We start from the raw sequence: 16030 nt of genomic DNA, 5'->3' as shown, positions 1-16030 counted from the left end.
TTCTCCTTTCATGTGAAATTCAGTTTAAAGTATACATTTAAGTGGAAGTCTAGGTACCATAAATCTGTTTAATAAACTTGTTACCTTTGGAGTCCTATAAGAAAGTTCAGTTAGTGTTAATGAAAATATGCTTCTAATAACTTTGTTACAACATTTCTGGCCACTGGAAAATCGTAGGAACATTCCACTCCATTTCAAATTCCAAACTGAAGCATAATTCTCTATAAGGAATAGAATTCACCGAGTCCTAATTGTTCTTGAAAACATTAAATTTCTGCTCCTCTATTTTAAGTTAGCAGTTTGACTACTGTAAAGTGTATTTTACTGAAATAAGAGGTACAAAACCCAGTTCTCAATACATATAATTTGAATTGTGACCTTTAATGGCAGCTGGCAAGGTTCAGACTTATTATCTGGCATTGGCAATTGAAAGGTATTCTTCAAATTCTTGTTCTCTGTTGCACTAAAACGCTTCCTACCCGATGACCAGTTTTATTTGTGTGATAAATTAGATATGATAATTTTGCTCTTTTAGCAGATTCCTGCCTGTATTCCATTTGTCATAATAATTAAGGCTAGAAGCAGTCTGTAGTATTGCAAAGAAAGGAATTTTGTATTTTTCCCTTACTATTAAGAACACTTACAGTTCTGGGAAAGTCAATGCAAGGTTGGAAAAATGAGCTGACTGGAGAATTCTCACTGCCTCCTTTTTTCTTTCCTCTTCTTCTGATACCCTGACAAGACTTGGGGGTATAAACTTTGTCTTGAACCTCAAATATTCTTTGTTTCTTTCTTTCACAAACGATATAAAGTTGAGCTTTGTGTTCCATTTCTTCTCAGCGCAAAGTTCCTGGCTCACTCATCCTTCTGTTTTTCATTGGTATCACAAGTCAGATCCTGTTCTGCTCTTCTTCCTCCAGAGTACACCATTAAATAAGCCACTTAAAATAGTTTAAATGGTCATGGGCTAAACTCCTTCTGACATCAAATGTCAGCTCAGCTTTTCTTATCTGTCTGCTAACCCTTCTAGGCAAGGGTTTGGGTTGATTGGATCCCTTTTTGAGGGCTGAGTGGAAGGGGTGTTTTTCACCAGTGAGTGGTGAAATACAGCCCTTAAAACATCTTAAGTGGAGCACTTAAAAATAGAAGTCCAAGGATCTTGAGGTACGGATGGAAAATCATGGCCTTCCCTTTTCATCAGTAAAATGAGATTATAATTGTACGGCTGCTTTCTCATTCACCTTGTCCAACCACTTTTCCTTAAACTGAAGGGATTTTCATTGAGATTTATGGGTAGGTATGCCTGTACACTGATGACTGTGAAAGCCGTTGGTTCAAGGCAACAGAAAACCTGTTTTCTTTTTCTTGAGACATGTCTCCACTTTAAAGGTATATTAGTGGTTCATCGTAAGTGGTGTTTCAGATCATGTCTACAAGGATTGCATTTACCAGTCCGTGTACCATAAAGGTACCTGCAGATGCAATGCAGTCATCTCGTGGGAGTGCTACACTGAAAAAAAAAATCCCACCCTCTACTTCCAAAATGGAAACGGAAAGAATTTCTCCTGGAAAGTGGCAGCTGTGTTCTGACATTCGTGTAATGGGAGCAACTGAAAGCTTTATGGTGTGTAACTGTGACACTGCATTCCAACATAAGCTTCTCCGTGCCCTTCTTCCAACCAATGAACTATTCTTCCTCTCTTTTCACTCTCACCGCTCCTAATCTTCTTCTGTTTATGTGCTTTAATCATAATAGCAACAAATCCATCCCTGACGATATTATCACACCGTTGCAAATTTTGGCCGTCTCCTCTGGCACTTGCCTTGTAGATGGAATGATATTGCCCACTTTCATGGGGCCTAATTCTCTACGTAAAATACTGCTCTGTCAATGAATATTTTCTCTATGAAACTATTTTCAGTCCAACAATAAGATACAGATTTTTGGGAGAACAGTTTTCTCATTATTACCTTAACCCATAAAAAGGCTTTTTCTTTTTTTTTTTCCAAACATTTTGGGCAGGTCTTCACTTACCCAAATATTTGTAGTAGAGAGTAATTTGCATTTCAGCCCTGTGAGACTTGTAAATGTAATGAACAGCCTGTGTGTTTAATATTTTTAATATTTTTAATAATTTGCAAATAGTCCAATGTGTAGACCTGACCTGTTGAGAAATTGTTTGCAGTGTCTGTAGAGAACACTTCTGAGTTACAGTCTTTTGTGCATTTAGCAGAATTTCAGGCTTCATCTGGCAAAATTTTATAAGTACTTCTTACTGGAAAATAAGTAATGTGAAACAACAGATTATTTTTTCCTGTGCTGTGACCCACAAGGTGAGGAATGGATGATCCCTCTCCCGTTGCCATGAAATGGGTTTCAGCAGTGGAAGTCAGTTATTCTGAAAGATACTGAAAATCTATTGAAAGATGTGATTGAAAGTGTATTGATTTCAAAGGGAATTGTCAAAGGTCCCAATTTAGTTCTCAGTCCAAGAATTTATTCTCAGCTACCATGACAAGTGTTTAATGGCAGTTTTGCAAGTGTTTTTAATGAGAATTTATTCAGGAGGCAGGATCAAGGCTCATTTCATTGATGGAAACTTTATCACTAGTTTCAACAGGAAGGTGGAACCACAGAGGACCAGAAGCATTCAATAGGATATTTGGCACGCTGCAGTCTCATTAGGGCTCTGCTTTTTGTTTATTCTGCTTGTCACCAGCCACACTGTTGGCAAAGTAATTTCTTACTCTTCGAAGATGAAATTAAATGCCACCAAGATTTTCGTGTCTTTCAGTTTCTTGCTACTGTAACTGATATCCCTATTTTCATCCCAATTTAGTTCTTCTGTAATTAAACTCTGGAGGATGAGTTTTAATGTACTCTTAATAATATTACACAAAGTTAACACTGCAGAAGTCTGATTGTGGGATGTGTCTGATCTAGTGAGACATCTGATCTAGTTGGAACTGGGTGATCTTTAAGGTCCCTTCCGACCCAAACTATTCTATGATTCTGCGATTCACATTTTAAAAGGACTATTCATATTGCTGATGTAATGAGTTAGGTTGCAGGTTTTAGACTAGACACGAGGAAGAATTTCTTCACTATGAGAGTCGTGAGACACTGGAACAGTTTGCCTGGGAAAGCTGTGGCTGTCCCATCCCTGGAGGTGTTCAAGGCCAGGTTGGATGGGCCCTGGGCAGCCTGAGCCAGTGGGAGGTGTCCCTGCCCACGGCAGGGGGGTTGGAACTGGATGATCTTTAAAGTCCCTTCCAACCCAAACTATTCTATGATTCTATGATTTTCCAACATATCAAATCAAATTTATGCTCAGACAGCGGAAAGTGACATTTAAGTGTATATAAATTCAGTCACACCTCACATTGGCGCAAATGTCGCTCAAGCCTACATCCTAAGGACACAACTGTACCCAGCACTGTATTTGTTGTTACACAGAAGGCTACAGTTCAAAATACAAATGCATTTTAAAAAATGCTGGTCCTTGAATTTTGTTTCCATCTAAGTGGAGCTTCCAGGAAGCACCGGAGGTTTGCGGCATTAAAGATGTACTTCAAATAAAATTGGGTGCCAGGATGTGGAAAAACCTTGTGAACTCTAAAGAGCATTTTAAACAAACAAGAATATTGCCTGCTGTTTATATCATCAGGTAGACACTGAACGAAAATAGTAAAAAAATAAACCCCAAGTTTTCATTCATTGAAAAATATGTTTTATATATGTATTTGAGCATAGTGATTCATATTGAGATGTTGAAGGAGAATATGAATATATCATTTATATGATAATGTTAGATATATTGAATGTAAGAAACTGTAAATTATTATGAGTGGTAGATAGATGGCCTGGGAGAAAGTGTAATTTTTAAAGTGGTGCGAAACAGGTACATTAACTGTTATTTTCAAGGCATCTTGCTAATTACTTTTTCCGCTAAATTCTTCCCTTCTTTTTACCACATAGAGCAGAAGCAAAGCTGTGCTAGATACACAGCTGACTTATGGAGACTCTTTGCTGCTAATAAAAAATTAGTCGTAGTTCTATTGATTTACACAAGGGAGTACTGACATCCTCCATCAGCTAAAAGAATGGCTTCAAACTAACTTGTCCCAGAAATGGCGACATACCTTACATAGACATATACTCAGGCAAAGAGTATACGAGACATTTGACTACTTCAAAAGGAAAGAAGACTTATGGTTGGGAAATTATGAACCAGCATGCACAGAAGGGAAGTATCTCCTTAAATTTTGTTGACTGTTGCTTGGCTCACATATCTTTATGTGCCGTTTACGAAGAGTAACTTTGTCAAATATGACTGAGGACAGCGTTGTCCATACAACTACTTCACCTTCCCTTTAAAAAGAAATAAATCTTAGACCCTATATTTTGCAACTGTTGATACCACAGCAGACTACTATGCGGTTGTGAATATTACGCAGAACTTTACAGGATGAATATCTGTGTGTCCTTTCATTACCTGATATTCTTTCATTACCTTGTGTCTTGAAGAGAGTTAATGCTGTTGAAGTGCTGGGAAACAAAGCATTTCTGAGGTTTTCAGGAAGGTTCCTATGTGTTTAGAGAAACCTGTGGAATGTATGAGGAAGCATATATGTATGTATACTGTTTCCTGAAGAATTGATATATTTGATACTTCATGTGTGTGTCATAGAGTTCTTAATAGCTATAAACAATGAATCACAGAATCACAGAATGGAGGGAGCTGGCCTCTTCTCCCAAGTGACAGGGGACAGGACAAGGGGGAATGGCCTCAATCTCTGCCAGGGGAGGGTCAGGCTGGACATCTCATCTCAAAAAATTTTTGCAGAAAGGGTCCTTGGGCACTGGCAAAGGCTGTCCAGGGAGGTGGTGGAATCACCATCCTTGGAGGTGTTTAAAGGATGGGTGGATGAGGTGCTGAGGGACGTGGTTTAGTGGTTGATAGGAATGGTTGGACTCGATGAGCCTGGAGGTCTTTTCCAACTTAGTGATTCTGTGATAAGTACTATTGTACAAGGTAATTTACAGCCAGATATGTTCAAGAAAGAGAAATTCAGATGTAAATAAGTTCAGGGAAAGCCTAGGAAGATAATCAAGAACGTAAATTATGGGAGGAGCTCAGGATATCTTTGGATCAGTTAACCGTGTTAAACAGAAACTATGTATATGACTGCCTTCTATAAACATTACAAGTATAAATACAGAGAGAAAAAATAGAATTGTTATGCAGTTATCATATTATATTAGAATGCAATGGATTTATAGAATCAGGTGGATATAAATAAATTAAGAAGTTAGCAGCTGCTTTCTGGACATGAAAATATTGAATCTGAATTAATCATACAAATAAGTAACAGCAAGAAAACTACTTTTTTTAATGAATGTGAGTACTTAATGGAAAGAACTGTAAAAAAGATAAAAGACTATGTTTGTTATGGTTGCAGTAGTTCTTGCACCATGTATAATCATCTGCATTCATATATTTAAGTTATATATTGTAAATGTTAGGAAGTTGCCCAGGGAAGCTGTGGCTGCCCCATCCCCGCAGGTGTTCAAGGCCAGGTTGGATGGAGCTTTGAGCAACCTGATCCAGTGGGATATGTCACTACTCATGGCAAGGGGGTTGGAAATGGGTGGTCTTTAAGGTCCCTTCCAACTCAAACCATTCTCTGATTCTGTATTTACACAGTATTTTCAGTGCTGGAAACAATACACTGCTGTCAGCAGACCTTTCTAAACAATGCTTAGTCAAATGCTGCTTTATAGTAGCATTTGCTCCCCAAAAAGTACTTAGTGAAAAAAATGGTCTGCTACTTCTCGCATGGAGGAGTCTTATTTAGTTCTGTATAACGAATCTCCTAATTAGATGTCTTAGGTCCTCTGTCTTGTTAGTGGGAAGCAGCAGAAGAAAAACACTAGAAAGTGATTTTAGTTCATCTGACATCTTCTGAGTCTCTGCCCATCACTGACTTCAGTTGGGAGTTTTGGTTGATTTAACTCCTAACTGAGGCACCTCAGTAGTGAACTTGGATGAAAGTGATCCAGAATGAACTCTGAAAAGGGCACAGGCTTATTCTCATTCGTTTCCCACTGTTTCATGGTGCGATTTCAGCAGATGTCATTAGCACGTATGTATGTAAAGACATACAGATTTAGCGACTGGTTGTTCTTTCCTTGCTGAGCATCTGGTAAATGATCTCGTGATAACGGAAGGGAAGATCTGTATCTAATTGCTGGGGATGACATACAGTGTGTTTAGAAACTCACTTAGAAAAAAACAGTTATTAAATCTCTCTGAACTGTTTGAAGTATTTCTGATTGAATGAGGCAGATATGCTAAAACTAGTACTTGAATTATTTTTCTGTATGAAACAAGCCAGGGTCTATCGTGCAGCTCTTGCAAGCAAGTGGCAAAATATTGCTTATGTTCCAGTAGTGAAGCCTTCTCCTTTCCCCCTAGCCCCAAACATGATTGCTTTGCACACTTTTATTAAGAACAGTTCCTGTTCAGAGCTATTTTCTGGTCTGTGACCGGGCATCATCTAGGAACGTACTAGCTGGCTTTGGCCAAAATCATGCCACTGAATGTACTAAATAGTTTTGGTCCTGGAGCCTAGGTCCTAGCCCAGATTTGTTTACTGGTAACAAACTGGAAGCCACAAGCATAGGTGATAAAATATTTCTACTGATTTCACCTCGTTCTATTTACAGAAGTCATACAAGAGGGGAAAAAAAATCACATAGGATAGCTAATAATCAGTGCTTCTCATATGATAAAGCTTAGGTTATTTCTGCACTGATACTGTAAAGAAAACTGTTTGTCATACTCTGTTCTGAGCGTAGCTCAGCTCTGTGCATATGAGCCTGCTGTACTGTATTCATGAATTTGCTCTTTTAATGTAAGTCATCATAAATATTCATGTAACCAGTATGATGGATGGGAATCTCTAGGGTTTCCCTATATTTATTCAACAAAGAATTAGAAGCATGTACCGGGGCAGTATATATACGTGTGTATGCGTGTGCATATGTTGGACTTGGCGTATGCCCAAGGCAAAACCTTAGAGGTAACCACACAGAAGCTGTCAAGCAAAATTCAATCCTAAATTTATTTGGTAAATGGATCTTATGGACTACTTGCATGCTTTTATGCTTAGTCCTCAAAAGTACATTTGATGCTTACGTGCTAAAGTTTTTCATCTTTGGCACTGCTGTCCTAATTCATGTGTCACTACAAAAGAGAAAAAAAAAAAACCCTGACTTTGTAAATTATGCTCAACTTTGAACACATTGCTCTATGCTGTTGTCTTGTTACATTTACTCTACGATGCTCATACTTACACAAAAAGGCTGACTGGGTCATTGTATGCTTTACACAGAATCATAGGATGTCCTTAGTTGGAAGGAACCCACAAGGATCATCAAGTCCAACTCCTATCCCTGTACAGGACACTGCAACATTCACACTGTGGGGCTGAGGGCATTGTCCGAGTGCTTCTTGAATATGGTCAGGTTTGGCACCATGACTGCTTCCCTGGGAGCTGTTCCAGGGCTCCACCAGCCTCTGGGGCAAGAACCTTTTCCGGATGTTCAACTTGAACATCCCTGGCACATCCTCCTGTAATTCCCTTGGGTAAATGCTTTAAAGAGAGTATCAAGTCTGTGCATTCTCCATGTGTCTTCACAGCCCCGCGTGTGTCAGTTCCCTTGAAGAACTCAATCATTAGCTTGATCCTCAGTGTGCTTGTGAAAATTACCAGAAGGTCCTATGATCGAGAGCCTTGATCTAGTCTGTTCTCAAGCCATGAAAACTCAAAACCCCTTAGTAAAGTTGAGCTGACAGACACTGCCATAATTCTGTTAGTGGCACTCAAAAAGTTTGCTTTTCCTAGGAAGCGAGAATTTCTTCAGCCCATCAGAGAAAATTTAAGTGTATTATTTAGAGTTTTAACGGCACTTTCACAGAGTTGCACACACTAACTGTGCTTTGCTTGGAAAACAAATTAAGCTCTGCAGGGAGCAGATTATGCTCCTCATATACAAAGAATTTTCTTAGAAAATTAAAAGAAAAAACACCTTCTTTCTGTTTCTTAATCTCACAGATTATATGGAACACAATGAGAAGTCTAGAATGAAAGGAATAGAAAAAATTAAATGCATCTTATGCCAAAGTGAACATTTGGACACTAATGAATAGGAAATGTAGAAAATTTAAGTTGAAAATGTGAAATCAAGTACACATGCCCCTGCTTCTCAGCAGTATGTTGGGAGGGGGCTATGGAAGACAGTAACAGAAGGCTCTCCTGAACTAAGCGGTCACTAACAGGCTATGCCACCACGGCATTCTTGGTAACAAAAAAATACAAACTTTTCTGCGAAATGCTGGTTATTTAAATTTTTGTTACTATTTTTTTTACACAGTTTCATTACCCAGAGAAGTAAGCTTTGGTTCAGAGCAGAGCACTACAAATTACCGTACAGTTGTTTTCAATCTTGCTGTTTTCCCGATATATCTTTCTATGTGGAGTCATCTAACTTCTTGATTTTCAGGTTATTTATCCATGAAAAGCATGCTAAGTCTTTTGTGTGGGACTTAATTCTTATGAAGCACTTTGAAATTTTCAGTGTTAAAATTCTCTGTTACCTGTGTTTAAGATGTTTGTTCTGTTGCCTGTTTGCTATACCAAAACATTCGTTTAAGAAGACAAGAGGCCCGTAAGATAAAATAGTAGGTGCACACAGTGTGTTCTTACTTCAAACCAGTAGTGAAATATTTTTTGTTGCTTCTGTTCATTCTTTAGTTCTTTTGCTGTCATGAAATCATGTGGGTTTGTTGATATTGAGTTGTGACAGACAGCTTGCTGACACAAAAAAACAAACAGCGTCTTGAACCGCTGAAGAAGAAAATATGCAAGATTTTTTAAATAGAATTCTCTGTTATATATACTGCACTGTATGTAATTGATGACTGAGAAAACTAAACTGACAAGTCCTGAAAGTCCTACTCTGTTGAGAGGAAAGCCCAAGCCAATGCTCTCCAGTTTGTCTTGTGCATCTTCTTGGAAACCTGCTCAGCGCAGCTGTCGAAATAAAGCAGAAAATACTTTCCTGAGCCCCGTTGTATTGCCTGCAGGTTTCCATATACTAAGTGAAAGAAATTGTGATTAACGTGGCACTCTATGTCAAGGGTAGACTACAGAGTACCATTAAGAGCATCATTGTGTTATCTTTGAAAAATTTACTAGGCTTCACCAGACAGATAATAACTTTTCCACTGCCAGCACGGCAGAGGAATAATAAGCTAATATATGGGATGAACTGAAATAGATCAAAAGGAGTGTTACTTTTGACAGAGCTTTTGGTTTTCATAGGATTCTTGAGGAATTTTAGATAAAACTTCCTGACTCGTTTTCTTTCCAGCCCTGTGATTTGAAGTCATGCAGGTAGTGATGCTGTTGCAGAGCAGAGGTGTGTGACTGCAGGGTCTGCGGGCGACCTGCAGAGCTGTACTTGGATGCTTCTTTACTGAGTATCGATCAGTGTGGGATGGGTTGGTAATAAAATGTAATAGGCTGCCTCCTTGCTTCTGCCCACTTATTTGATCTCTGGGGTTCCTTATGGGCTCTGAGTTGTAACCACTGCAGAATCTGAGTCCTATGCTCTATTAGTTGGTGGTTAGATGAACCATTTCTGCACCTCAATGTTTAAGAACGGATCATGCAGCAGGAGCAAATGCTTTCCAAAATCTTCCCCGCTCAAAGGCTGACGTGAGCCTCCAGCGACCACTGCTTCTGCCATTAAAGCAGACTGATCCAGCGGGTTATTTCTGAGCAAATTTCACTTTCTGATGCTGTAGGAGGGTTATTTTCTTCAGTGGGTCACAGTCTTGCTGGCTTATGACTTTGGTAGAGATATTTCTGTGCCTGCAAGGTGGTGTGGGTGAGGACGGTCTGTCCCTTGAGAGCCGACGTATGGGAATGACAAAACCCATCTGCAAATTCATGAATTCACCTACTCGTCATCTCTTCTGAAACAAATCTTTAATTAAGATGAGTCCTACTCCTTTCTGTCAGTCAGTGTCTGCCTTTTCATGCCCTGCCTGCTTTTCTGTCCTGTTTCGTTTCCCTTAGCCAGGCATCGCTCTGCATTAAAGCCAAGCAGCCCACTGTGGCAGCCCTCTCTGGACCCTCAGCTGAGGTGTCCCTGGGATCTCAGGAAGGTACGCCTTAGGTGCTTGAATTTGCAATCACCGTTGCTTGTGCAAAATCAACACTGCTTGATTCTAGAAGTATTGAGCTTCTTTCATTGACATTGAAAATCATATCACTTTCAAATACTGATTATACGTGGCAGTGTTGTGTTATATCCTTCGCACTATCCTTTACCATTCCCTGTAACAAGTAGTGTTACCTACTCAAACATCAAATTATAGCTGACAAATGTCTTTCAGCTCTTTCAGTAAAAGGCATTAAAGAAAAATAGTAGTGTGGGGTTTTTTCACTTGATCTGATTTGCATACTTTTTGTGTTTTTATAAAGAAACCTTTTAAACATTTTACAGAAATGCTTTGCTGGTGTGGTTGCACCTATTAAATTGTGCGGTGATGAAGAACAATTTATTGCAAATTTAATTGTTTGGCTTTTTGTTCTCTGTTCTCATGTTAATCAAAGCAGAAGAACTCCCAAGTGTTTCTGCAAAACCAAAAAAACGTGTTGACATAACCTTACCCAGTGGAGACTTGAAGGTACTCAGTTGCCACCTTGTCATCTTGTTTTAGATAGATTAAAATCTGGATAGAAAGCTCAGATGTACAGGAGTGTGTGTGTTCTTTATGTAGGTAGTTTGGAGGAAGCCTTTGTTTATTCTTTAATATTTATATGAGACAGTAGTGACGTGAAGTGAATCATACTCATTTAGGGATCCTGCATAAACAAAGCTCTTTGGTCAATGCTGTGCTTTCAGAGATCAGGCATTTAATATTGTTTGCCTTGAAGGCACATTTTACCTGTGAAATAAGTAGTTTCTCTTTCCTGTGTGTTATAAATGTTACTGTCCAAGTCATACACACCGCAAGTTGATGGACTGATAGCTCTAGACACCAAAGTATGTGAACAGTGGCTAAAGCAGAACACCAGAAGTCCCCACACCTTTCTGCTGTTGTGTGTGCTGAAGGAACAAAGTGATGAAGGTCTTGGGGTTTCAGTTGGACTTGATCTTAAAGGTCTTTTCCAACCTTATGATTCTGTGATTCTGTAAGTCATGGGCACGGGATATGTTTACCTTCAGTAGATTCACTGATCACCTTTCAGTAGTCCCCATATCCGCTTGAGTCCCTGTGACTAGTTTCTCCGCCTTGCCTTGCCATGTGCTTAACCAATGCAAGTCATTTTGAATTTGGGATAATTTAAACCAGGTGAATCTGGATTTCTCTCCCTAGGTACGTGTAACATTTTTGGTATTTTGATTGATTGTTATCACAGAAGTATTTCCATCAATAAACCTTTACACATTACTTAGCGGTATACACCATGGCGTTCGTAGCTTGTGGTAAGCAATGTCCTCTATCTTCAGAAAGACTGAAAGACTGGCCTTAAAATAATTCTGAAAGTTGTAAAGTTAATATAATTCTGTGCCATCTACTTGACTTCAGCTAGTGTAAATTGCATGTGGGTGAGATCCTGGGATTTGACAAGGCAAAAATTAAGAACTGATGTTAAGCATTTCAATCTCATTAATTTCCTTCTTTTTACCTGTATATTTCCACTTCATTTATTTCAAGACCCAAGTATGATGTACTTTTTTATGAACATGGTTGTCGTTATAATAAAATATGTTAAATCTGTGGTATCCACAGCTGTATTTCGAAGAAGTTTAACTACATCTTTAAGCAATACTGCGGGCAAATTCACATTTCAAAACCCTGTCTTAGGAATCTCGTGGTAGACTAAGAAATTGATTAATGTTTGAAAATTTCACATTTCACCATTATTGTCTGCAAAATATTAATAAAAGAAAGCAATTAAATAAGATTACCCTCCATCTTAACACTGTCTTTTAAATTTTTGTGCCATTTAAAAATGCAGGAATACGCGGGATGTTGAACAGCTTTCTCAGTTTGTCCTTTTTTCCTCCAAGGTTTAGCAACTTCCCCCAGTGGTTAGTACAGCACTCCAAGCAACTAATCCTGTGTCTGTAAACTGCAATGTAAAAGGATTAATGTGTGCCTGGGAACACAGGTCAAATCTGCTTTAGATCACAACAATTTGAGTTCAGCTCATAGCTGAAATATCACGAAACTACCATATAACCTAGTACGAGTCTTGGCATTCCTGTACTTCAGCTGCTGGTTGCTTTTAATGAAAAGAGGCCCAGGATTGATTTCCCTGAGAATGTATTTTGCTTTGTCTAAAACCAAAGTAGTATCAGCTGGAAAGGAGGATTTCTTCAAATGGTTTTGTATCCGATATAAATAGAACTTTCAAAGTCTGCTTTTAAAATACAGTGAGAGGTACAGCATGGCAAGGTTACTCCCCAAATTTCTTCCGTTTGCTATCTTGCTGTGCTCAGATCCTGTAAGCGTCTCTTGGTGGCATGACCTGCCTTCTACCCTGATACCTGCTGAGACCAGCGGTGTTGCATGCAAATGCAGAGGCATCCTGAGTCTCATTTGACAGGAAAGGCGATTTTGACAAAAATATTAATTTAATTTGTGCAATACATAGAAGACGTAGCAGCCATGCAATACAGAGCACACATATATAACTACACCTGTTTATTAATGTTGGGTTACCAACAAAACACAGCAATTTTTATCTAATTATCTGCAAGTGGAATATCCAAAATCTCTTGATACTTCCATATAGGTACTATAATTGTGTTTCTTTGAGGGTTTTTTCATATACAAGTTTTTGTAATATGTTTATATGTATATGTAATATTTTCTTCCAGGAAAATGTGATAGATATCATAGAATGGTTTGGGTTAGAAGGGGCCTTAAAGATCATACAGTTCCAACCCCCCTGCCATTGACAGGGACACATCCCACTAGATCAGGTTCTACCTTTTTAGAATATTTGTTTGATTTTAATATGAAATATAGTTGAGAGTGGGTATATTAATTCTCTTTATTCTGAGTGGGTTTTAAAAATTCATTTAATTCTAAGGCTAGAGTCTATTCTATTATCATCACATAAAATAATGAGCAGCTTTAGAATATGTCTCTTTCATTATAAGATATAAAAAGCAATATTATGTGTTACCGTACCTGTCTTAGTGAAGGGGCTGTGTGCTTAGATTCTTGTTCTGACCAAGTTCATCTCTATTAAACCGCAAACTGGAAACCACATGTGTTAAACCGTAAAGTTACCATCACAGTGGCCGATTACATTTATTTGGTTGGTTTACTTAGAGAAAAGAGTTTACTGGATGAAATACAAAGCGGTGTTCTTCTGCCACAGAAATTGTGCTTGGGCTGCAGTGCTGGTTCCTGCCTGCTGCCCTCTGCTGGGGTCACCATCCTCCCAGAGCAGGTGGCTGTGCTCACCCTCCTGGACGCTTGGTCCAAAACCCATAGAACTGAGCAATTTATAACCACGTTCTTGTTTGCTTTGTCTTTTAACCAATTTAACCTGGGCGCACCGCAAAGCCTGCCTACGTGTCTGAGGTGCTGGAAAAACGTCGATTCAAGCAGAGATTCGTATCAAAAGTCAGTCTCCGAGGCAGGATGTGGTGCTGTAGGACTTTGCTGACAGTCATTTTCTGGTGGCCTGACAGGTTCTTCGCTCTGTGCTGCTGTTTCCGACGATAGAACGTATGGCTCAGTCCCCTCAAGGAAAGCTCATGACCCCTCTGCTGTGCAAACTTCGTTACATTCTGTACATGCCCGTCTACCTGCTGTCCTTTCTACCAGAGGGAGTCAAAGCCTCCTTGGTGCGCTTTGCTCTGCGAGGAATGAAGACCTGCGATGAATCTTCCATAACAACCTCTGTGAATCTCTTCAGCGTGGACTGCATTGGTGAGCACCTTTTCTTCTTTTTCTTACCCCAAGTTTTCGTATTCTCGTATAGTAAATGTTCAGTGGGCGAAAGCTTGATACTAAAGCCTGAGTTTTGAAGGGCAGGTCTGATCTTTTCTCAAATTAAGACCACAGGTACAGGAACACCTCTAATAAGTTAATTTGGAAAAAAAAAAAGTCTTAAGGGGAAAATAACAAATTATTTCCCCAAAGAATATGCATTTCTTAAGAAAACTCTAACCTATGTTAGAAACAGCATCTCACATGAGTAAAACACTGTTCTTCAATCCAGTTTATGTTACTTATGTCTTCTTTTTACATTTCATTCGTACTGGATGGTGAAAAGAAATCAGTAATCACTTTCACAAAGGGTTCTTTGCATGTTTTGTGTTTTTTTTAAACCTATGATTTAAACAGCTCTATAGATTTTGTCATCTGAATTCGAATATTGGTAAATTCAGAAATTGGCCTTCAGTCTACAAAGACCCATAGAAGTTACTTTATGCATGGAAGAATTCCAGCACTTTTTGGGCATATGGAGAAAGGTAGAAGATTAACATTCCTCCAGTGCATATTGTACGCGTATTTTGCACATTCTAGCAAAAGAAAAAGCTTTAAGAAAGGGGGTAATTTCAGATAAATTATGTTACATTTAGAATGAAAACCAGAGCATGGATTGTGCTGTACTCCAGGTATTTTAGTAAGTTAGCAGTTGAAAACAATTTGGAATAGAATTGACGTGCTAACACAGTAATAATAGCAAGAAGGAAGTTTTGATTGCATTAATAGTAGTAAAAACACATTCCAACATTTCCAGTTGTGCTCTGTCTTCTATCAGTTCAATTTTACCTAATAATCTTCCGAACAGATGTGCCAGAGAAACTGTGATTGCAGCGAGGTCCTGTAGCTTTTGTGGATATTTGTAGGTGTGTTGGTCCGTGTTGGAGGCTCACTGTAGGAATGTGCAGACGTTGAAAGCAGGATGAGGGGGTGAAGGTTCTTACTGCCAAACCTAGACAGCCCCGTTTATGTTGTACAAACCTGGTGTAACGATGGTTGCTCTGCTCTGCATGGCAAAGTCAGGTTGCTAGTTGATAATGTAAATTTCTGCTAGGAGTCCTGTGATCTATTCCTTCCATTCCTGTTAATTTATGGCAGGTTTATGGTGACAGAGGAGAAAACATGCAGGCATAGGTACACTAAGCTTTCAGGCTTCTTCCTTTGATAATTTGGTCTCAGAGAAAGGTGTGTGAGGGTCCATGTTTCACATCTCCACAAGCCAGGAATACTTCTCTGGTCCCCACAGGTAAACTTTTACCTCTCAAAACAGGTTATCCACATCCAGGGTTGTATCGGAAAAGGTCCTTGGCCTGCATTAACCTCCAAAAAGCGTGGCCAGGCATTGTTTGAGAGCACTGTTTGGCCCAGATGAAAGTACTGACAGGAATATTTTAACAGAGTGGATTTTGTGTGCTGCTATTGGAGCCTGAATCTCTGAGCTCCTTAGTCCCCAGGTGAATGAGCCCAGTTGATGTTTGCATGTCAGCCTGTTGGTAGTTTACTGTGTGCACCACTGTCTCACCCATGTCCAAGCTGTAAGGTAAACTGAGGCAAGAAACCAGGTTGGAAGCTCTTGTACTCATGGGATGTGATCTCTGCCTATGTTAAATTTATTGACTGAGTTCATTATGCTGGAATGAAAACCCCTGTGAGCCAATGCCTTGTAAAACTTGCATAAATAGACCTTATTGATGCAACCAGTTCCTTTGGATTTGTGATAACATCTCTCTCAAGCAGAATTCCCCTTTAGTTTCATCTTTGGAAACTGTTGCTGTTTTACAGTCCGGTGACTCGGGACCACATGTGTGGTATAATAATCGTAGGGCTTTCCAGATATTGCCTGTTAACCTCCTCTTGTATTGTTTGCCGGCAATAGAAAATGTTATCATTCAGCAAAAATTTGCTAAACCCAGCACAACGGCTGAGTCTGTCTTACG

The 16030-nt window shown here is 39.2% G+C and overlaps 1 protein-coding gene across 1 annotated transcript in view; it reads left to right on the top strand.

The window, feature by feature from the left end:
- Positions 1-16030, top strand: part of LDAH (lipid droplet associated hydrolase) — a 111913-nt gene that overhangs the window by 57630 nt on the left and 38253 nt on the right. The window contains exon 5 of the mRNA XM_054063649.1: positions 13793-14033. Within this exon, the coding sequence (XP_053919624.1) occupies positions 13793-14033 (241 nt within the window). The remainder of the gene's footprint in view (positions 1-13792; positions 14034-16030) is intronic.

The sequence above is a fragment of the Cuculus canorus genome, chromosome 3 (assembly GCF_017976375.1).
Source record: "Cuculus canorus isolate bCucCan1 chromosome 3, bCucCan1.pri, whole genome shotgun sequence".
In the NCBI taxonomy this organism is placed as follows: Eukaryota; Metazoa; Chordata; class Aves; order Cuculiformes; family Cuculidae; genus Cuculus; species Cuculus canorus.
This window is presented reverse-complemented; position numbering and strand designations above follow the sequence as displayed.